This window comes from Labeo rohita, chromosome 8 (genome assembly GCF_022985175.1).
Source record: "Labeo rohita strain BAU-BD-2019 chromosome 8, IGBB_LRoh.1.0, whole genome shotgun sequence".
Taxonomy (NCBI): domain Eukaryota; kingdom Metazoa; phylum Chordata; class Actinopteri; order Cypriniformes; family Cyprinidae; genus Labeo; species Labeo rohita.
In genome coordinates, this window is record NC_066876.1 from 13,366,943 (window position 1) to 13,389,949 (window position 23,007).

General features: G+C 37.2%; 1 protein-coding gene across 1 annotated transcript; it reads right to left on the reverse strand.

Annotated features, from left to right (window-relative positions):
* Positions 1 to 10,628: 10,628 nt before the first annotated feature.
* On the reverse strand, positions 10,629 to 14,663 carry fzd10 (frizzled class receptor 10). Its single transcript, XM_051118037.1, has one exon. It carries the CDS (start codon positions 13,261 to 13,263, stop codon positions 11,521 to 11,523), a length of 1,743 nt encoding a protein of 580 aa, XP_050973994.1. The 5' UTR covers positions 13,264 to 14,663; the 3' UTR covers positions 10,629 to 11,520.
* Positions 14,664 to 23,007: the final 8,344 nt, after the last annotated feature.

Below are 23,007 nucleotides of genomic sequence, written 5' to 3' on the forward strand. Positions count from 1 at the left end.
CCTAACCTAACCTCGTCTTCCTCGTTAACCTCGTCTTGTCTAGCTCTGTTTGAACTCCGTTTTTTCGGGTTAAATACGGTCAAGACAGTTAAGGTATGTTGAAAAACTCCCATCTTGTTTTCTTCCCTAACTTCAAAATTGTCCTACATCGCTGCAGAAGTACCGACCCAGTGTTTACAAAGTGAACATGCAAAGAAGATCAAACACCCTTTCCAAAAAAATGCGATATAGGGCGATTTTGACGTTGAAGAAGAAAGTAGTTTTTCAACTTGCCCTAACTGTATTGACCCGGATTACACATGCATGCGCATTGCAGAGACGAGACAAGACAACCATTTGAGGTTAAAAAGTATATAAATTGTCAATTTGTTTAGAAAATGACCAATCGTTTCGCTAGGAAAGACCCTTCTTCCTCAGCTGGGATCATTTATAGCCCTTTGAAGCTGCATTTCAACTGCATTTTGGAAGTTCAAATTTGTTTTCCTCAAGAAACATCATTTCTTATTGACTGAAGAAAGAAAGACATGAACATCTTGGATGACAAGGGGTGAGTACATTATCTGTAAATTTTTGTTGTGGAAGTGGACTTCTTTAAAAGACAAAAGTGTGTAGGTGTGTGTGTGTGCGTACGAAACCTTTGACAAATTCACAATACTGGTCTGAATGAGTCATTGATTTAATAAGTTTGTATAAGAAAGAACTAATGTCTGATTCAACCAATGATGAGTTTAATTTTTTCAACTGTTTTATTAAAATCGCAAAACTGGTCCTATGATTCATTTATTAATTGAGAATGATTCAGTTTCGTTCAACTCACTGATTAAATTTTCCAGCTTGTCTTTCTCATTTCTATTCCAGAGAGAGAGAGAGAGAGAGAGAAATAACATCCGTTTGAAATGACATAAGGGTGAGTAAATAATGACAGAATTTTCTTTTTGAGTAAGCTATCCTTTTGAATGTTTTAAAGGATTAGCTCACTTCCAGAATGAAAATTTCATGATAATTTACTCACCCCCATGTCATCCAAGATGTTCATGTCTTTCTTTCTTCAATCGAAAAGAAATTGAGGTTTTGAGGAAAACATTACAGGATTTTTCTCCATATAGTGGACTTCAATGGGGATCAACGGGTTGAAGATCCAGTTTCAATGCAGCTTCAAAAGGCTTAAAGGAGCCCTACTTAAAGGAGAAGTCCACCCCATTGTCATCCAAGATGTTCATGTCTTTCTTTCTTCAGGCGAAAAGAAATTATGTTTTTTTGAGGAAAACATTTCTGCATTTTTCTTCATATAACGGACTGATATGGTGCCCTGATTTTGAATTTCCAAAAGGCAGTTTAAATGCGGCTTCAAACAATCCCAAATGCGGTTGTAAACGATCTTAGCCGAGGAAGAAGGGTCTTATGTAGCGAACGATCAGTTATTTTCATTAAAAAAAATACAATTTAAATACTTTTTAATCTCAAACGCTCATCTTGTCTTTCTCTCCCTGAACTCTGTGTATTCTGACTCAAGACAGTTAGGGTATGTCGAAAAACTCCAATCGTATTTTCTCCCTCAACTTCAAAAATCATTTCAAAATCATCTTACATCACTGCAGAAGTACCGACCCAGTCTTTGCAAAGTGACCATGCAAAGAAGATCAAACACCCTTAACAAAAAAGGTAAAACAGCGATATAGGACGATTTTGAAGTTGAGGGAGAACATGAGATGGGAGTTTTGAGACATACCCTAACTGTCACGAACCGGAACAAAAACAGTCCAGGCAGAGTAAAACAAGACGAGCGTTTGACATTAAAAAGTATATAAATTGTATATAATTTTTTATTAAAATAACCAATCATTTCACTAGATAAGACCCTTCTTTCTCGGCTGGGATCGTTTACAACCGCATTTGGGATCGTTTAAAGCCGCATTTAAACTGCATTTTGAAAAATGCACATGCGTATCTCAGAGATAGTGCAAGATGAGCATTTGTGGTTAAAAAGTATATGCATTTTAATTATTTTTAGCTACAAGACCCTTATTCCTCGGCTGGCTATTACAACCTGCTGGCTCCCACTGAAGTCCACTATATGGAGAAAAATCCTGGAATGTTTTCGACTGAAGAAAGAAAGACATGAACATCTTGAATGAGATGGGAGTGAGTAAATTATCAGGAAATTTGTATTCTGGAAGTGAACTAATTCTTCAACCATTTGTTTTTCCAGACTGTGTGTGGTTTTAGTCTTTCTGTCAAGCTCTGAATATCAATATTCCACTTTCCGGTTCTAATATCCCACATTCCAAATAATTTCTGAGACACACAGAACATATTCTAAGAAAAAAAAAGAAGTAGTTCACTATAAACATAAAAATGCAAGGTAAAAATAGACTCTTCAGGTTGACCTGGGTGGTTGTGCTTAGTTTCAATATGATCTGAGTGTTTACAAAAGTGTCGCTTCTCTCGTTGTTTACTTTCTCCCAAGAAGTCCTCCACCTCTACCACGAGGTGCAGACATCAAAGGGCAATTTCAGACACGCAAACACACACATACGTCCCTGCGTCGTCTCGCTCACACACTCGCTATCACAAACACACATCAAGCGCACAGACGCAGACGTAAATACACACACATCTCTTCTGTTTGTTTTTATAGAAGATCTTATCTCTCGTTCTCTTTCTGTCTGTGGCTTGATTTCGCTCTAAGGTGTTTGATTGCAGGTGGCCCCATATGAGTTGTGACTGAAAATGTGAGAAAGAAGACAGAGAAGGAAGGAAAGTGCCCCTGCTGCAGGGCAGATGGGAGTGTTGCCATTGTTCCAGATTCTTCTGTAATGACTCTCACAACTGATAATTGCAAAGGGCCACTTTTCTCCAAACGGCTCTCAGATGAAACAACTTGTTCGCGAGGGCCTTTTTGCCTCTTTAACCTCTTTTCTTTCAGTCACAATGCTCACACCTGTATGTACATGTGCATGTCTTCTAGCCTTTTATCCGCTTGATCGTTTTGGAAAAAACCTTCAAGTTCACATTAGGACTTTAGGACAAATTAGAAGTATAGCAGAACCTACAAAGTGAGCTTCATGTTTTCCCTTCATTTTCACCCCAATGTGTGACTTTTTCTGGAACTTCAATTGCGTTTACCAGAAGTCAGTACACTACATAGTAATGCAGCAGTACTGTTTTAATCACATGGCTGTCAAGGCAGTGTAACAAGTGCATAATGGATCTCACTGTTGCCGCATTTATTTGGACTGAAATTATGACAATTCAGCAGTGCTGGGAAGGTTACCTTGGAAATGTATAAGGTTACAGACTACAAGTCACCATATTTAAAATGTAATAAGTAGTGTAACTATTTCAATTATTTGATTAAAGTAATATCTTTAAAGCCTTTAAGTGAAACCTACGACACTGTCTGGGCATTATATTATTGAGGCTACAGTTGAGACCAAAATTTTGAATCTCTCTTTCAGAATCTGTAAAAATGTTAATTATTTAACCAAAATAAGAGGCATTATACAAAATAAATGTTTTTGTTTATTTAGTACTGACACGTATAAGATATTTCACATAAAAGATGTTTACATATAGTCCAAATGAGAAAATAAAAGTTGAATTTATAAAAATGACCCGGTTCAAAAGTTTACATCCCCATGATTCTTAATAATGTGTTCTTACCGGAATAATCCACAGCTGTGTTTTTTTGTTTAGTGATAGTTGTTTATGAGTCCCTTGTTTGTCCTAAACAGTTAAACTGTCTGCTGTTTTTGAGATCCATGTTTTCACACCTAGGACAACTGAGGGACACATATGCAACTATTACAGAAGGTTCAAACGCTCACTGATGCTCCAGAAGGTAAAACAATGCATTAAGAGTCGGGGGGTGAAAACTTTTGAACTGATTGGAGACATGTACATTATTCTTATTTTGCCTAAATATCATATTTTTTTCATTTACTACTGCCCTTCGGAGGCTACAGAAGATACTTACATGTTTTCCAGAAGACAAAATAAGTTAAATTTATCCTGATCTTCAAATTAAAAAAATTAATGAATGCATCTTGTTTCCTTCTGGAGCATCAGTGAGTGTTTGAACCTTATGATAATAGTTACATATGTGTCCCTCAGTTGTGAAAAAATGAATTTCAAAATCATACAGTCATTGTTGGAAAGGGTTCAAATACACAAAAATGCTGGAAAACCAAAGAATTTGTGGGACCTGAAGGATTTTTCTGGAAAACGGCAGACAGTTTAACTGTTCAGGACAAGCAAGGGACTCATAAACAACTATCACTAACAAAAAAAAAAAAAAACATTATAAAGAATCAAGGGGATGTAAACTTTTGAACCAGGTCATTTTTATAAATTCAACAATTATTTTCTCTTGTGGACTATATGTAACCGTCTTCAATGTGAAATATCTTATTCAGGTCAGTACTAAATCAACAATAACATGCATTTTGTATGATCCCTTTTATAAAATAAAATGTAAAATAATTTATTTTTTTAATGATTCTGAAAGGGGGATGCAAACTATTGACCTCAACGGTAGTTGCCAAATTGCAGCACAACTCCAGAACAAAAACAAAATTGTTTATTTTGTGCCTATTCTGAAAGAGAATTAGTAATGATTATGTATCAAAGCGCAGTCTAAAAACACAATGATCAGAAAGTCTTTCTCTGAAGATATAAAGCTACAATTATGAAGATTTTCACCATGAGAAAGCCCAGGCTCTGTCCTATCAACCAGTTCAATAGAAATCTTAAATCTGCAGATGGAACGATCTGCCATTGGGAGGGACAGGAAGGTGCTTACACAGCTTCTTTATAGTGACTCCCTCTCAGTGTCTCCTCTCTAATCTCTTTCATGCGCTGTTATTTCAAGCCATTTCACAGGCGCACTTTTCAAAGACAATTTGCATAAAGACTGGAGACAAGAGAGAAACCATATGAAAGGGTTTTTTAGTTACAGAAAAAGTTATAGAAAGGTAATACAAGACTTGACAACTGACTTGAAGAAATAGAGCCATTGTGAGAGTGTGTGTTCCGGCGTGCATATGTGTGAGACGACCGGAGCAACGCTTTTCTTAAACAGGTCCTGACTGGAAAACAGGTGCTGAAGGGCCTGTGGTGATGAGTGTACGGGCGTCTTCAAAAAAGATCTGATCAAAGAGAGCCAACCCTGCCTGCAGTCAGTCAGCCTACAGATTTATGTTAGCATGTCAGCACACTTAGCGCACAACTAAGACCAGCAGCACAACATAGTTGGATACCTGACCTTATCATAATGTGTTTCTGAGGAAGAAAGATTAAGTTCATGCAAAATTACAAGATAAAGGCCTGTTCACTATAAACAATTTAAGCAAAAGGTGTATTTACACTTTTTTCCCCTTTCACTGAGGTAACAAAAATGCAGTGCAATAATTTGCAGTACAATAGAAGCTTTTTTTTGTTACCTCATGATTTATTTACCTTCAAGTTATCCTAGGTGTATATGACTTTCTTCTTTCAGATGAATACAGTAGCAGTTATATAAAAAAATGTCTTGGCTCTTTCAAGCTTTATAATGGCAGTGAATGGCTGTTGATATTTTGAAGTCCAAGACAGTGCATCCATCCATCATAAAGAGTACTTCATAGAGCTCTGGGGGGTTAATAAAAGCCTTCTGAAGTGAATTGATGCGTTCATGTAAGAAAAATATCCATATTTAATACTTTATAAACTGTAATTGTAGCCTGTAAACTGTAACAAGAGAGTGGCGTTCCAGGGCACAGTGGAGACAGCAAAACAAAACATTGGTCACAAATTAGAAGTGCAACTAACAGCCAAATCCTGGATATTTTAGGCAATATAGAAATCCTGGCCAGGACATGTCCCTTAAAAATGCCACATATGGTGACTTTAAGTACAAAATAAGGATTTGTAAAGAAAAAATGTTGGAGGATTTTGATATAAGCCAAGAGGAGACTGGCTTTCCCTTTGCTTAAAACAAAACTTGGTTATCGCGAGACTAGCATATTCTCACTGGAGCTTACGTTATGCCTACGTTCTTCGTCATGCGTTTGAACACCACTCAGTTAGCGAAAGCTATAGATTAAGGTTTATAAAGTTTTAAATATGGATATTTTTCTTACACAAGCACTTCGATTCACTTCAGAAGACCTTTATTAACCCTCCGGAGCTGTGTGGAGTACTTTTTATGATGGATGGATGCACTTTATTGGACTTCAAAATCTCAACAGCCATTCGCTGCTATTATACAACTTAGAAGAGCCAGGACATTTTTTTTTTTAATATAACTGTGACTGTAGTTGTCTGAAAGAAGAAAGTCATATACACCTAGGATGGCTTGAGGGTGAGTAAATCAAGGGGTAATTTTCATTTTTGGGTCAACTATCCCTTTAAATACACTTTAAATCGAACAACTAGTCAGCAAAAGTGATTTAAATCTCATAGTTAACTGTAAGCAGTAACCTATATTTAATTCACCTAAAGATTATTCATTAGTTCAGGAATCAGATACTAATCATGCTTTGGGATGCTGACCACTAATCTATTGTCTCTGGTGACTCTGCAGGTATTTGATTCACTCTGAAAAGCATCAGACTAGGAATCAAGACTACATAGGTTGCGTCTAGAGTTTCTGATACACCATTACACTTGTCTGGTCTGTACATTTTTATGCTGTAAAGGTGTTGAGTATTTTAGAACATTCTGCCTGCATTAGCAAACTTGATTCACATTACAAATGCAACCAAATGTCATTTACTTACATTTTTTTTTAATGAAACCTGAACCCTTTTCACAGACTATGTTGACATGTTTACACAGTTATTAACATTGTAAATCTATATATCAAAATGCTTTATTTTTTCATTTTTACAATTGTTATGTACTTAAAAATGTACTTTATACGTTCTGTTATAAGACCTTTGCATTAAATTACAGAAAACTAAAGCTGCTGTGTGAAAGTTTTTAATACAGGCTAAAGGAATGAGGTCAAAAGTTTACATCCCCCTTTTAGGATAATTAAAAATGTTAATTACGTCATACAAAATACATGTTATTGTTTATTTAATACTGACCTGAATATTTCAAATAGAAGATGTTTACATATAGTCCACAAGAGAAAACAATAGCTGAATTTATAAAAATGACCGGTTCACAATGACTGTATAATTTTGAGATCCATCTTTTCGCATTGAGGACAACTGAGGAACTCATATGCAACTATTACAGAAGGTTCAAACGCTCACTGGTGCTCCAGAAGGAAAAACAATGCATTAAGAGCCGGGGGGTGAAAACTTTTAGAATTTGAAAATCAGGGTAAATTTAACTTATTTTGTCTTCTTGGAAACATGTAACTATCTTCTGTAGCCTCTGAATGGCAGTACTAAATGAAAAAAAATTGCTATTCATGCAAAATAAGAAAAACGTACACATCTCCATTCTGTTCAAAAGTTTTCACCCCCTGGCTCTTAATGCATGTATTTTCCTTATAGAGCATCAGTGAGCATTTACACCTTCTGTAATAGTTGCATATGAGTCCCTCAGTTGTCCTCAGTGACAAAAGATGGATCTAAAAAACAGCAGACAGTTTAACTGTTCAGGACAAACAAGGGACTCACAAACAACTCACTAAACAAAACCATACAGCCTCAAAACCATAGAGTCATTGTTAGAAAAGGTTCAAATAAACAAAAATGCTGAAAACCAAAGAATTTGCGGGACATGAAGGATTTTTCTGAAGAACAGCAGTTTAACTGCTCAGGACAAACAAGGGACTCATGAACAACTATCACTAAACAAAAAAAAAAAAAGACTGTGGATCATTCATGCAACAACAGAGTATTAAGAATCAAGTGTATATAAACTTTTGAAAGGGGTTATTTTTATATTATTTTCTCTTGTGGGTTATATGATTATAATTGTGTAAAATGTGCAAAAGCAAATGAGTAATGTGTGGGTTTATCCCTTCACTGAAAGTGAATACCTAAGAAACTATGAAATGAATGTTTACCATTCGAACAGAGCAAGCAAACACTCAGATAAAGCTGTTAGGACACTGGCAAGAAAGAAGCCCTTTCAGATGTGCAGAGCACTGGATGTGGCATTAAAACGAAACGGGCTGCTGTCCTTTACACTTCAGCTCTTACCCTACTTCAAAAACACACTCCATCTTCACATGGTGAACCCACCTTTAAGTCGCAACTACAGAAAAAGCAGGTAAGAAAGAAAAAAGAGGAAAAAAGTGAGATAGTCTTTAGAAGAAGGTGGAGTGGTAACTGTCATTGATATTTACAGTTCGACTCACACACCCCAGGGCCCAGAGTCCAGGTGGCCCTTAAACAGCCTGGTGTGTACACAAGTATGTATGTGTGTGTGTGTTTGAGAGAGAAAGACGGGGTGGTGTGACAGAGTATAACAGAAGTGTGTGTATGTGTGTGTGTGTGTGTGTGTGTGTCAAACGAGGCCTCTCTGATTCATGTGCCTGAATTTTGAAACACTACAAGGACTTTGTAGAGACTTGAATACCCCCTGGGCAAAGTACAGAACACACACTTCACTCAATCCTTCTCATCAGATCAGACCTGTTTTAGATCTTTTTCACACACACACACATACACACACTTTCGCACACACGCTGCACTTGACACCTAAAGTGAGCTTTTAAAGGGCAGAGAAATTGTCCAAACATACCATAATCTTTTAATGACCGAAAGTGTAATATATGACGACCTAATAAATCTTTGCCATTCACCACTCACTGTTTGTTGTATTTGGGTTTAGCAAGCTTTGATATTTTACAAAAAACTACATAGAAATATTTCGTTTGATTCACCGCACAGTTAATACTTGGATATATATGCATTTCATTATGTCCTTAAAGAAGGTATGGTTTACAGTAATTATTTGAAATACTTTAGCAAAACATCTAATGCATAAGTTTCCTGTATGAACATTTCAGATCAAAGTCAACAATAGTTTAACTTAAAATACCAAATGAAACACTCAGAGCGGATTTATTTACAAAACAAGCACATTAAGTATGATCAAAAGACACCTGATGATGAATATGGGTGTGTGCATTTCTAGGAGAAATAACCTGCTCTTTAAAACTGATAAAAGATATCTCATTTCCTAACACAAATCATCTCAAACCAAATCAAAAACACTCATCGGGAAAAAAACAGAAGCTTATAGGACATGATAGGGCATGTGAAGAGAGAAATGTACTTTCCTTTTTTGTTGCATGTTATAGTTTTCATCTAGCCGTGCAGCGCCTGAAGGTCAGCCTCACCTGTCTACACAAATGTGCTCTATGGATTCAAGCTAATGACAGATGTCATTAGATTACTCAAGGGCGTAATGTTAAAATACACTTCTGTATTCTCTAGACAAACAACCTCAAGGCTTTGGATGTGTTGTGAACTCGAGTTTCTCAGGTCAATCCAGTATTAAGGTATTAACACCATAAAATTAAGAGTGCACTGGTATTGATGTGCTAAGGAGGCATTACAAAAGAGATTTAAACTAGATAGATAGATAGATAGATAGATAGATAGATAGATAGATAGCACTAAGTATAAAAAGATTTGAGCACAAAGAACGTTTATATGCGATTGTTGGTAACAGACTTTTTTTTTAGCGATCTACTCTGCAACGGTGAAAAAGGCACTCTTAAATCAAAGGCAACACTTCAAAAATGACCCAATTTGATGTTACAAATAAAACCGAGAAAAAAGCCAAACCTGGAGACCAAAACAAAACAAACTTTAAAGCCTCTGCTTCAGTATTGTTTATCAATGAAACATGGAAGTGAATAGATTAATTTTAATAAGATAGGAATATGAAAGCCAAGGCATTTTAAAAAGAGAAAAGGTCCTAAATCAGACCTTTCTTCAAAATCTTTGATGTCATTAAAGTTGTTCTTACCAACCATGCTCACAAATATAAAACCCAAGGCCCAAAAGACATCAAACATCAAGCAGAGGCCTAAGGTTGGGATTTTAAGTCAGTATTTCCTCTTTTGATGCTTGTAAAAGAATTACGAACATAGCAAGATTATCACCAATTTAAACCTAGTTTCCTATTTCTGCAACCTTAAAGGAATAATTCACCCAAAAATGTAAATTCGGTCATCCTTAACTCATCCTCATGTTGGTCCAAACCTGTACGACGATATTTCTTCATTCTAACACAAAAGATGATATTTTGAGAAATGTCTTATTTCTCCATACAATGAAAGTCTGGGTTCAGTTGTGACCGTCATTGTATGGACTTTTCTTGTGTTATGTAGAAAAAAGAAAGTCGTACAGGTTTGGAAAAGCAGGTTTTGAGTTTTTAGCTTAGGGTTGTTTGCTAAGGTATGACTGATAAAGAATGTTGGTAACACTTGAACAAGGTTCATTAGTTAACTACATTAGTTAACATGAACTAAAAATGAACAATACTTCAGCATTTATTAATCATAGTTAATGTTAATAACTAATGCATTATTAGAATCATGTCGTGTTTGTTAACATTAGTTAATGCACTGTGAATTAACATAATGAACGACCGTATTTTTATTAACTAACATAAACAAAGATGAATAAATAGTGTAATAAATGTATTCATTGTTCGTTCAAGTTAGTTAATACATTAACTAATGTTAACTAATGACACCTTATTGAAAAGTGTTATGAGAATATTTGTGGAATCCCTCTAGTGAAGCAGACTCATCTCTTAAAATAAATTCAAATGACACATTTTCCTACTTCATTAGAGAAAAACTTTTCAAACTCAGCACAATAATAAAAGCGTTTGCTTTTCATTTCAAACATTTAAAACTAAAATGTTTTATTTATTCTTATAAAATATGAACCTTTAGAAATATACACAAATGTATGTAGGACATTAAAAAGAGCTTGGTATAACAAAACAAACCAGAGGGCATGAACTGACTGTACAAAACAAGTCAAATAACAAGTTTCTCTCTTTGTGTCGGCAATATTTAGTGCTTAAAGATTTACTTTGTTCCATGAAAAGGCCTAAAAATAGGCAGTTCATTCTCTGCCGAGGCCTTATTGAGCAGCTGCACTCCAATGTCAATGCAGTTGTGTATGACACGGCCTTCATTTCCATAGAAAAGCCACACGACTACGCCACGGAGGAGCCGCTTTTCCCCGAGCCATTCACACCCATTGTTTGTCGAGTCCTTTCATTGTCTTTAATCACAGCCCTACAGTATCAGAGTCCCTTTCTCTCTGTCACTAAGGGAAACAACTATTGCACATGACATGATACAGGCATCCCAATGACAGCAATAGGGACTCGCTCCCTTTTTCTTTGTTTCACAAAACTGTCTCCAAAGTATGCAAAGTTTCAGATGTAGTACAAGCACTAAGAACTAAAAAAACCTGTTGGGGACGTTGCATCTGAAGTTTGCATAAAATAAATACAAGCATTGTGTCCTTTGCTGGCTTGTCTCTTTAGAAAGTAGTTTGTTTAAGTCCAGCATTTCTTGGCCATTTGTATGTGTAGAGGCCCAGCTCATACACAGGTTGCAGGAGGACCTGCTGGTTCATACTTGGTTTTATGTCCTTTCAGTGCAGGATGAGGCTTGAGGTAAGGTCCACTTCCTGTGAAAACGCATGCAGCCTTCCTCCTCGTCTTCTTTTTAAGTTTGCGGCTGAAAACGTTCTGCCACGACTGCAGCGTTTTGGAGGTCCAGATCCACATGCCGCTGGTGATGCCCACCACCAGCAGCATAAAAATCTTAACCATGAAGATCTCCACGGCCGGGATGGAGCTCTTCATCACACACTCCTCGCCGCTCTTACTGTCCTCGGTGCACTTCTGCTCTCCTGCTAGAATCTTCCAATAATCCATGTTAAGGCGCTCGTAAAAATAGCAGGCGATGACGCAAGTGGCGGGGACCGTGTAGAGCACAGAGAAGACGCCGATCCTAACCATCAGCTTCTCCAGCTTATCCGTATTCTCTCCTTCGGTCTTCATGACCTTACGGATGTGAAAGAGAGCCACAAACCCTGAGAGCAGAAAGGAAGTGCCAATAATGAGGTAGCAAGAGAGGGGAATAAGAACAAAACCCGTCAAGGCTTTGACATCCATGCTGCCCACGTAGCAGACCCCTGTGAGCTCATCTCCCGCTACCTTCCTCATAACCAGGATCATGATGGTCTTAATGGCTGGTATGGCCCATGCCGCTAAATGGAAGTAGCTGCTGTTGGCTTCGATGGCCTCATGGCCCCATTTTTTCCCAGCTGCGAGGAACCATGTGAGAGTGAGAATGACCCACCACAGGGAACTGGCCATTCCAAAGTAGTAAAGAATGAGGAAGACGATAGTGCAGCCAGTGCTTTCCAAGCCTTCCTGGATGATGTACTGAACGCCACTGTCACGGTCACAGGCCACGTTTTCTACTCCTACGAAAAGTCTTATAAGGAAACCCACGGAGTAAACACAGTAAGACATAGACAAGAAAATGATGGGTCGTTCGGGATACTTGAAGCGCTGTGGATCAATAAGGAAAGTGAGTACAGTAAAGGCACTGGAGATGAAGCACAAGATGGACCAGATGGCAATCCACACCATGGAAAAGCGTTTGTCGCCCTGGCTCCAGTACACATCAATGTTAGAGTAACACTTGGGAGCGCAAGACTCGCTCTTCTGAACATAATGAAACTTTCCAGGGTTGCTGCATGTTGTTTTACCAACCCTCTCCTTTATCGGCAGTTCTTGGCTGTTACCTGGCCGAGGGGGTCGGGAGTCTGGCGGCTGAGTGTGGGAGCCTTTTGGGGGCTCGTCGGTGCCGTTGTTGGGTGCCTCCATGCAGAGGTAATTGGGATCATTCTTATTTGGCAGTCTGGAACAGTCCAGTGATTCAGGCCAGTGGAAGTTAAACTGCTCCATGATGGGAGAACACTTCTGCCTTGCCTGCTCACACATTACTCGGCATGCTGGGATGGGTGTGGATACCTGCTCCGTGCACATGGGAGCGTAGAGCGAGCACAAGAAAAACTTCAAATGACTGTGGCAGCCGAATTCAATCAGCGGAGCAAACTCGTGCAGCTTTATGGCCGCCTCACTTTGATCTTCGTGTCCCATTAAGTTTGGCATAACTGTTAAGTTGTAGCCAATGTCCTTACAGAGCGGAATGGCGATCTCCTGGCATCTTCCCTCTCCTGGCCGGTCCGGGTCGATGGAACTGATTGCGGAACAAATCTCGGACATGCACAGCAGCACAAGGCTGAGTCCAAAAGTGGCAGGAAACATTGTCTTTCAATATTAATTCATGTAGCACAGATTGTCTTCCAAAAAAGCTTTTGTTACTAGTAAAGTTGCTTCATTGTCACTCTTTATAATTTTAGCTGCTTTGCTTGAGAAGTTGTATTCCGAAAAACAAGAGAGGTGAGGATGAATTAGTAAAAAGAAAAACTTATGAGTCAGTAACTCAGATTCCAAACAATCAGTTCAGTTTAAAAGTATTATCTGTCAAAGACAGATAAAAGCTTTAACCATGTTTAGATGGTTCACGCAGTTTATGTTCAATTCCCAGTCCACAGATGATAATTCCTTCTTCTCAAACTCTTATGGTCCCCTCCTGTGAGATAATGTTGACGGTCTGTTTCCCTCACGAAAGTACACTTACTTTTCAACTCGCTCTGGCGTTACTTTCCACATTCATCCTCCGCAAAGTGTATCCAAACTGACCAAACTGAAGGCACGGCGTCGTTTTATCGCAGTCATCTGAAAAATAATGAATGAATCCGCTCGGTAAACGTGTGATATTCACTTCAGCTCGTCTCCAGACAGTCCGCTTCTCCGTCAAGAGTTGTTCGCTGCGTCGAGCGCTGTCTGTGTCTGAGCTCCTCCGCCACCGTCCTGAACTAACCTGCCAAAAGATCCGCCTTCAAAGACAGCTGCTTTACATAAGAAAGCCCAAACTGACACACTGATTATCCTTAAACCGTGCGGAACTGGCTGTGTAGACCTCAAATCCTCGTCACCATTTTACCACAAGATCACAGTAAATTACTCACTGGCCATTTGTTGTTGTTGTTGTTGTTTTGTCCCCCCCCGACGAAATCCCTCTGATGATTTACGATACACTTTTCGGCGCAAGTCAGCGAGAAATCTCTCGCCGAGGACGACCAAAAGGATTCAGTGGCTTTCCAGTCGAGATGTGTCCCCTTTCTCTCTACAACTGACGATTTTCACGCTCCGACCATTGTGGGAAGAGAGAGTGAAGAGAAAGGAGAGTTTTTATTCCTTGAAATTCCCCTCGCTTTTTATTGTTGACTGAACTAGAACTGATGGCTGAAGTATATGTGTCTTTACTCTCGCCCCACGCATCTGAATGACAAAAAGTGAAACCATGTGGCTTTTGAGGTGTGATTAATTAATAAAGTGAAATGTCATAGTTTGTGATCAAAAACATTTGCCACTTTCACTTTCATTAAAGTAATTGTTGACGTTTATTTACATATGTAGCCTATGCATGTGTACATTATAGACCTGTTAAACTATGACGTGGATGATGGAATTTCCTACGGAGTTTAGAATGTTCGTTTTCAATTTATGAGTAAAATAAGGTCTGTGGTAAATATCATAAACATAAACACATCAACATAAAATACACACGTTACGTCAATCTTTAAACCACTGTTTAAAACATTATGTTTTAAACACAAATTCACATTCTTGCTTGCACTTTAAGTGTTTTTGAAAAACACAAATATTCAAAATTCACATGTTAGTTATGACTGTATGTAATTTATGTTAGAACAAAATGAAAGTCTCTTACAGGAATGTTAACCACAGACCTCATTTTACTCATAAATCAAGACTACTGACGTGTTTACTCTTTTTGGACACTCAACTGCCTCTTCAAACATGAACATGATTTTTAAAAAATGTTTTATGTAAGTTTCAAAGTGTCATTTTGCTTGTCACAAATGACCACTCCAATGCTCAAATAACAAAGACTGTGTTGTGTTAGGAATCGCATTAATTCCTAAGTTTTGTACACAACACTGAGCGCTTTTATAAATCCACTGTCATTTCAGTGCTTTAAATGAATATGTAAAATTCTATTCTCAACATGCAAACCTAGAACAAGTGGCCTTGTAAGCAGACGTGGGTGTGTAATGACATAAAAGGCATTCTTAACATATGCTACGGCAGTTTCCATTCTTCACCCTCGGCTCTCAATCGTAAATACTTGCATGAGTACAGAATAAAAATGCCTTTAGGATGAATTCTGAGACAAAGAGCTTTTCAGTCTTGTTTTACTGGATTCATCTTCGACTCATGCTGGTGCTAAGGGCTGGCAAGCCAGGGCCTTGTCTTAGTCTGTCTCTCAGGGCTGTATCTATGGCACACTTCTTAAGGGCATCTATGCATGCAGACTCTGATAGGATATTGCATTAAAGTATTGGTATTGTGGAGGTGACATCTCAGAGTTCAACTGTAAGCAGGGATGAGGGTTAATGCTCTGTTAGCTGTTTTTGGAAAAACACTCAAAAGTTTTAAGGAAAAAGAGGTGTACACCATGTTACAACTACATCAACTCAAAAAGATGGTGAAAAGTGCATGAGCTGGCTGTTGTTGGTAAGTCTCATGTGGCAGCTATGAAGAAGGCACAGAGGCCCTCATGGAGCAAGAGATACCAGATAGCTTAGTGTTCTCTCATGTTACCCAGTAAAACCATGATTTATCTGTGCAACACCTGACGACCGTAGTTTTCTGGAGATCTTTGTCAGAACACTCTAAGAGCTTTTTTATGACAGCTTGTAAAGTGCTTTTCAACGTATTTAAGAAATGAATCCAAGCCAGTCCTGAGTTGTGTGAGACAGTTTACAGTCACTTTAAACACTACTGGTTCCCCTCAGAGATGTTAGCAAACACAATATAATACACTCAAAGCCATACTGAGCTCTGCTTAGTATGGAAATTTGTCATCTTGGACAATAGTTTGAATTAAATGTTCAAATGATTCTCAAAATTTGGCATTTCAGTACTGTATTATACTGTAGTACTGTATTTCCTCATTTGAAAGTTGGTTTGGTTAAATCAGCATATTTGAAAACTCTTGAAATTGATTTATCACTTCATACATCATCTGAAAGTAAATAAAAAATAAATAAGCTTTCCTTCAACTCTTTGAAAACCTGGAATCGGTGCAAAAAAATCTAAATATTGAGAAAATCGCCTTTACAATGAAGTTCTTAGCACTGCATACTACTAATCCAAAAATAAAATTTGGTATATTTACCCTAGGAAATTTACAAAATATCTTTATGGAACATGATCTTTAATTAATATCCTAATGATTTTTGGCATAAAAGAAAAATCAATCGTTTTGACCCATACAATGTATTGTAGACTAGTGCTACAAATATACCCAAATGCTACAAATATGTTACTTAAGACTTTAGTTACTTAAGACTTTAGGTTTTGTGGTCCAGGGTCCCATTTATATGTGATTCTGCTATAGTTTGGATGTCAGACAGTCTGTCAAACAGGTTTCGTTTAAAAGGTTTATGACATTCGCCTGGTGTTCTTCAGCTTAAACAGCAGAGCACTGCACTGTGAAAAATCCACCTAATTCAATTTAAGTTTTAGTTGAGTAGCTGCCTCAAATTTTTAAGTAAGGTCACAAGTTTGATTCCCAGGGGATGCACAAACTGTACACCACAAACTTGTTGTTTACATGACCTCACACATTTTATTCTTACCTCACAGTTTGACCTTACACTATTATACAGTAGTCAATGTTTGAAGTGGATCAAAAAAGTTGTCCCAAGACAAGAATGGGTATTGTTTTAGGTTTTTGATGAAAGATTTTAATCCACTTCAAATATTGACTACTGTAGTCTAACTTGAAGTACAAAATCAGCCTACAACCCTGCTGAAAATAGCTTGAGTAGGTTTTCCGGTAAACCGGTCCTAGTCAAAGTGCCGAAAACGTCTCTAAAATCATCCAGCAGACTGGTCTGACAATACTGGAAGACCAATTAAGACCAGTAAACCAGGTTAGGCTGGTTTAATGCAATGATTTTTCATTCATAAACGGCTGTTTGACATGGCGTTTAACCTTGGTGTTGTTAATAATCTTGATCACATGTACCTACATATCATCATTTTCCTTTGCTTTGATATGTAAACACCATTCCATCGCTTTTGCTAATAATGAAGCCTTTTAGGATGTGTAACATATCAGAGCGCCGTATGAAGCACACAGACGGCCTCATTAGCTCACTGATTGACGCTTCTAAAACATACATATAATACCGAGGCAGCATTTAAATGGGATACCCGTGCCGTTGCGCATTCAGCCTCAGCCGATTTGTTCTCGGTTTATTTTACACGTTTCTGTTGTGTGATTGTTTTGCAGTCCGTGAGGATATCGCTTTGAAGAACGGCAGAAGAACAGAGCGGAGAATCATGACCATTCAATCTTTATCATCAGTAGCCTTGGCAGCTCCTGCTTTCCCTTTCATGTTTTGTGTTTGTTTATTTCTGCGTCTAGCATCCACCACCCTTACCGTTTCATAGTCGGTCCGTTCTACAGTTATCCTTTATACCCACACACCCACCCACTCACACACGCACACACGCATGAACTTTATCTCTTCCAAAGCACAGCAGCAGCAGCAGCAGCTCGCTGGGTTCCATCTTGGTGGAAATCAGAAAGTGTGAGATAATTCTGTAACTAATAAAGAGAAGGGAGGCCCTTTGATGGCTCAGACTGAAAAGATATTTCATGTTTTTTGTGTGTGAGGGATTGGGGAGATGTGTGATTCTATGGAGCCTGTGCGCTCCCCTGCTGTTCCTCTCTGCCTAGAAGCTGGCCCCCCTCTGGCTAATGTTATGGAGAAAGGAAGGCATTTTAGGGCTGCCTCCCCCCTCTCTCAGCCCCCCTTTTTTCTTTTGTTCCCCTTTGAAGAATGACTTTAGACATTTTATTTACATATTTAACCATGGATGAAAGAAAAGAGGGTTGCGAGAAAGAAAGCTCCCCGGGCTCTAGTGGGAATTTTGATAAGTTTAAATGAATGGAAATCTTATTAGCTTTTTCTTTTTCTAAGAGTCAAAGCTTATGTTTTTGGTGACGTTTTACATGCCGAGAATGTGGTACAACAGGAGAGGCCTACATCTGAGATGAGGTGGACACGGAGGTCGTCCTCGACCACCTCATCCTCCTCAACAAAACGCCTTTTTTCCTCACTGATCCTCCTACAGTCGTCAGCTGCAAAAGTCAAAGTGAATCTTTGCACACTTCAAACCGTGCGTTGGGGGAAAAAAGCAAGTATCAGCTTGAATTCGTACAGCTTATTTTTATATTGCAGTATGTGTGTGGTTTGAAGTTGGTGGATTTAGGCCCTGAAGGCCATGTTGGTTACAGATACAGGAGGACCACAGTCTTAATCTGCTTACCATGTCTCTGTTCTCCTCTCAAACAATATTGTACTTTGAATCAGGCCGCATACTGGTATTGTGCATTTAAATAAAGGTGATTTGTTTCTCATTTTGGGATAGATATTTTAAATATACGTTTAAATAAACTACATTAGTTAACAGGAACTAAGCATAAACAATACTTCTACAGCTTTTATTAATGTTAAACTTAATTTGAGCATTTACTAACGCATTATTAAAGGAGAAGTCCACTTCCAGAACAACAATTCACAAATAATTTACTCATCCCCTTGTCATCCAAGATGTTCATGTCTTTCTGTCTTCAGTCGTAAAGAAATGATGGTTTTTGAGGAAAGCATTTCAGGATTTTTCTTCATATAATGGATTTGATTGGAGCCCCGATTTTGAACTTTCAAAATGTAGCTTAAATGCAGCTTTAAAGGGCTCTAAACGATCCCAGCCAAGGAATAAGGGTCTTATCTAGCGAAACGAACTGTCATTTACTTCGGAAAATAAAAATGTGTATACTTTTTAAGCACAAAAGCTTGTGTAGCACAGGCTCTGGGATGCACGTTCACGTACTATTGAATCACATCGAAAGGTCATGCCGAATGTAGGCGTGAACGCAGACCCAGTGTTTATAAAGTGAATCCAAAAAAGACTAAGAAAGTGCAAGTAAGCCAAACGCTGTTTTACAAACAAAAGGTACAACGATGTTGGATGATTCTGAAGTTGTAGGAGAAAATAAGAGGATGGAGTTTTTCACCATACTCTACCTTTTTGAGCCAGAGTACACAGATGATGAACTTAGATGTGATTCACAGTAGTGATGGGAAGTTCAGATCATTTGACCGACTCGGACCTTTGAGTCTCGTTCAGCAAAATGAACGAATCTTTTTTCAAGTCATTTCGTTAATTTTAGCAAAATATCATTAAAACGTTATGTGTTACGTCCCTAACACATCTACTGCTTAAACAAACGTTGATCACACTACAAACAAGACAAAACTATAATGCTAAAAGAAACAGAAAAGATTAATTCAACCTGGTTCTTTAGCTCACCTCACCTCTTATCCGACAAGTTTTCAGGTTTGAGTCATTCGTTTATCACGTGACAGCTGATGAACAAACGACTCGAAAAACCTGAAGACTCGAAACAGGTGAACTAATTCCAGTACAGAACCTAATAAGATGTTGCACATGTGTGACTGAACGAATCACTCCCCCGAGACGACTCGTTCTTCCCGAGTCACATTAAAGATTCGTTCAAAATGAACAAATCGTTCAAGAACGACCCACCACTAATTCGCAGCAACGTGAACGCACATCCCAGAGCCTGTGCTACACAAGCTTTTGTGCTTAAAAAGTATACAAATTTTTATTTTCTCTAAAAAAATTACAGAATGCTTCGCTAGATAAGACTCTTCTTCCTCGGGTGGGATCGTTTAGAGTCCTTCGAAGGCATTTAAACTACATTTTGGAAGTTTAAAATCGGGGCTCCAATGAAGTCCATTATATGAAGAAAAATCCTGAAATGTTTTCCTCAAAAAAAAGACATGAACATCTTGGATGACAAGGGGGTGAGTAAATTATTTGTAAATTGTTGTTGTGGAAGTGGACTTCTCCTTTAAAATCACAAGCTGTGTTAACATTAGTTAATGCACTGTGAACTAACATGAACAAACAATGAATGACTGTAGTTTTATTAACTAACATTAACAAAGATTGATGTAGTGATGTAATAAATTGAAGACTGAAGTAATGTAATAAATGTATTATTCATTGTTCGTTCATGTTAGTTAATACATTAACTAATGTTAACAAATGACACCTTATTGTAAAGTGTTACCAAATACTTTATTAGCATGATTCTTAAAATTAAGTAATGGTATCAAAGCAAAATGTACAACAAAGCACAGAAAAATGTTATATTATTGTAATAATGCATTTTCATAATTTTCATTAATATAGTAAGATTAACAATTAGGGAAATAAAATTGAGATGCCAAATAGTGGATGTAATAAAAAAAAAAAAAAAAAATGCTTTTTTTCTGTAGGATGCATTAAATTGATCAAAAGTGACAGTAATGATATTTATGATTCAAAAGATTTCTATTTCAAATAAATGCTGCTCTTTTGAACTTTCCATTAAAAAAACTATCACAGCTTCTACAAAAAATATCAAACTGATAATAATTAAAAATAATAAAAAACACTGAATAAAGACCAATAAAGACACTGAAGACTGGAGTAATGGCTGCTAAAAATTCAGCTTTCCCATCACAGAAATATTACATTTTAAAATATATGAAGGCAGAATGCATTTATTCTGCATTGTAAAAACATTTAACATTTAACTGTTTTTACTGTATTTTTTTTAAATAAACACAGCTTTGGTGACCTGTTTAAAAGACCACAAAAACTTAGATTACTTAGAAATTTTAGTCTGTTATTAATTCTAAATTACATAACAAAAATGTAATTAAAAAACATAATCCATTACATTACACATTTTAGGTAATATAATCAGACTACTTTTAGATTACTTTTAGATTACTTTTGACCTAACTCATTTATCACACTGATTTAAATAGGATGATCTTGTACCATATCGATATATAAAAATACAAAGAGTAAGGAAATATATTTGTTGTTATTAACACGAAGTGCATTAAATATATTTGTTGTTATTAACATTAAGTGCATTAAACTTTATATTATGTCAGTATTTCCCAAATTGGGGTTTGTGAAGGAACTGCAAGGGGTTTGAAAAGTGAGTAATTAATTAAATAATAAAAACGTAAAATTAAAAGAAGGCATTGTAAAAAAATATCAGTCAAAAAACTATTTAAAAAAATGAATTACTTTGCTAGTTTATTGTTATTGTGTGAATAATAATCATGTAACAAAAAGGTAACTGTAGTCTGATTCAAATGTATTTTCAAATGTAATTTAATTAATTACAAGTACTTCTTTTTTTTGGAATCTGATTACGTAATCCAGATATAACCAGTTACTACCCACCTCTGAAGACCACAAACTTTTAAATGAATGTATACATGTAATTTTTACTTATATCCAGTCCTATACCAAGCATACTTTGCCACATATTTATTTAAGCAGACTGCTCTTTAAAACAAGAGCCTGCTATTAATATTCTACGTCAATAGTCTCTACCCAAAAGTATTAAATTTAAGTCAGATCTCTGTGTGATTGCGTGAGCATGTGCGAAATTCATTCATTCTTGACAGACCAGCAAAGGATGAAAGTTATACAGCGGTGCAGACATGTCTATCCGAGTAAGAATTCAGAATCACAGACTACAAAATTAATCCCCTCATTGCAAAGATCCCCTCATTTTCAAAATGCAAAAGGCTGTTTAAAAACTCGCCTTACTTCTCTAAAGGGTCAGATGATTTGAGGAAAGGCGTGTGAGCTCTTCGATTAATAATTTAAGCGCTTGACTACTTCAAAGCCTGCTGTGTTTTATGCACATATGGTTTTAATGGTTCAATAACATATAATTTATTAATGAATCTTAATGTGTCCCTTTATATATCAGACACATAGGCTCACTTTAAAAACATGAACAGATTTTCTATTGTTGCATGAATTAGCACTGACAGCTGAAAAACATTGCATAAAAACTTAAAAATGTAATTTTATTTGTTGTGATGTATGACACATTTATATTTTATAACATTCACTACAAAAACTTAATTGGGCATTAACTACTTTGGCTTGGTTTGTTTTAATTTACGACACATATATCCACATTATAAGCTTTTTATTTCTCAAAACCAAAAAACTGGATCACATCAGAGATAATCAATAAACAAAGGCCTCAGAAACAACATCAAAACACTGCTCCTCTTGCGGTCGGGCTGATTTGTGGGCTTGAGCTGATGGAGAGCTCTGATGTGTGTTGTAAACACGGATGACTTCATGTGTTGTGTTAGTAATAGAAGTGTCAGAAGCTCACTTTGAGAGCCCGTCTTCAGAGCCGCTCTTCGCTCTGACCTCATTCAGCTTTCAAGTGGCCATCTTTTAACTGAACTTAGTCACTTTGAGTGTTCACACAAACCCCAGACAGGCAGGCCAAACAGTGAAATGACATCTTTTACAACTCCAGTGCTTGCGAAATGATTTGTCTGTGTCATTTAATTGCAAATGTGCTTATTAAAGATTAAACCTTTAAATGTGGGTTAGTCTTTTTGCGAGAATCATTGCTTTAAATGCGAAGGCATTAAATCCACACTGAAATTGTCTCATGTGAAGTAACACTGTAATGAAACAGCAGAGAACTTGAATGGTTCTTCAATATTTAGATTTTAGAACAGTATTTAAGTTTGCAAAGTACTTTTGACATAATGAAGTGACTGAAAAGTACCCCGAGTTCTTGTTGGGGCACTTGAGTGTCAGTCACTAATCAGGAGGGACTCTGTTTCTTGCTCTTGCCTCCTTTTTGTCGTCTAATCTGTCTCTGTCTGAGTGGCTATAGGCTGGAATCAGTCGCCCTGGGGGTTAAGAATAAGGAGGGGTGATGGAAAGAGAGAGGGATAGAAAAAAGAGGATATGGGGACACCCCACTGGTTT

Coding starts and splice junctions, on each gene's coding strand:
- fzd10 (XM_051118037.1), bottom strand. CDS start 13,263: ATGTTTCCTGCCACTTTTGGACTCAGCCTTGTGCTGCTGTGCATGTCC.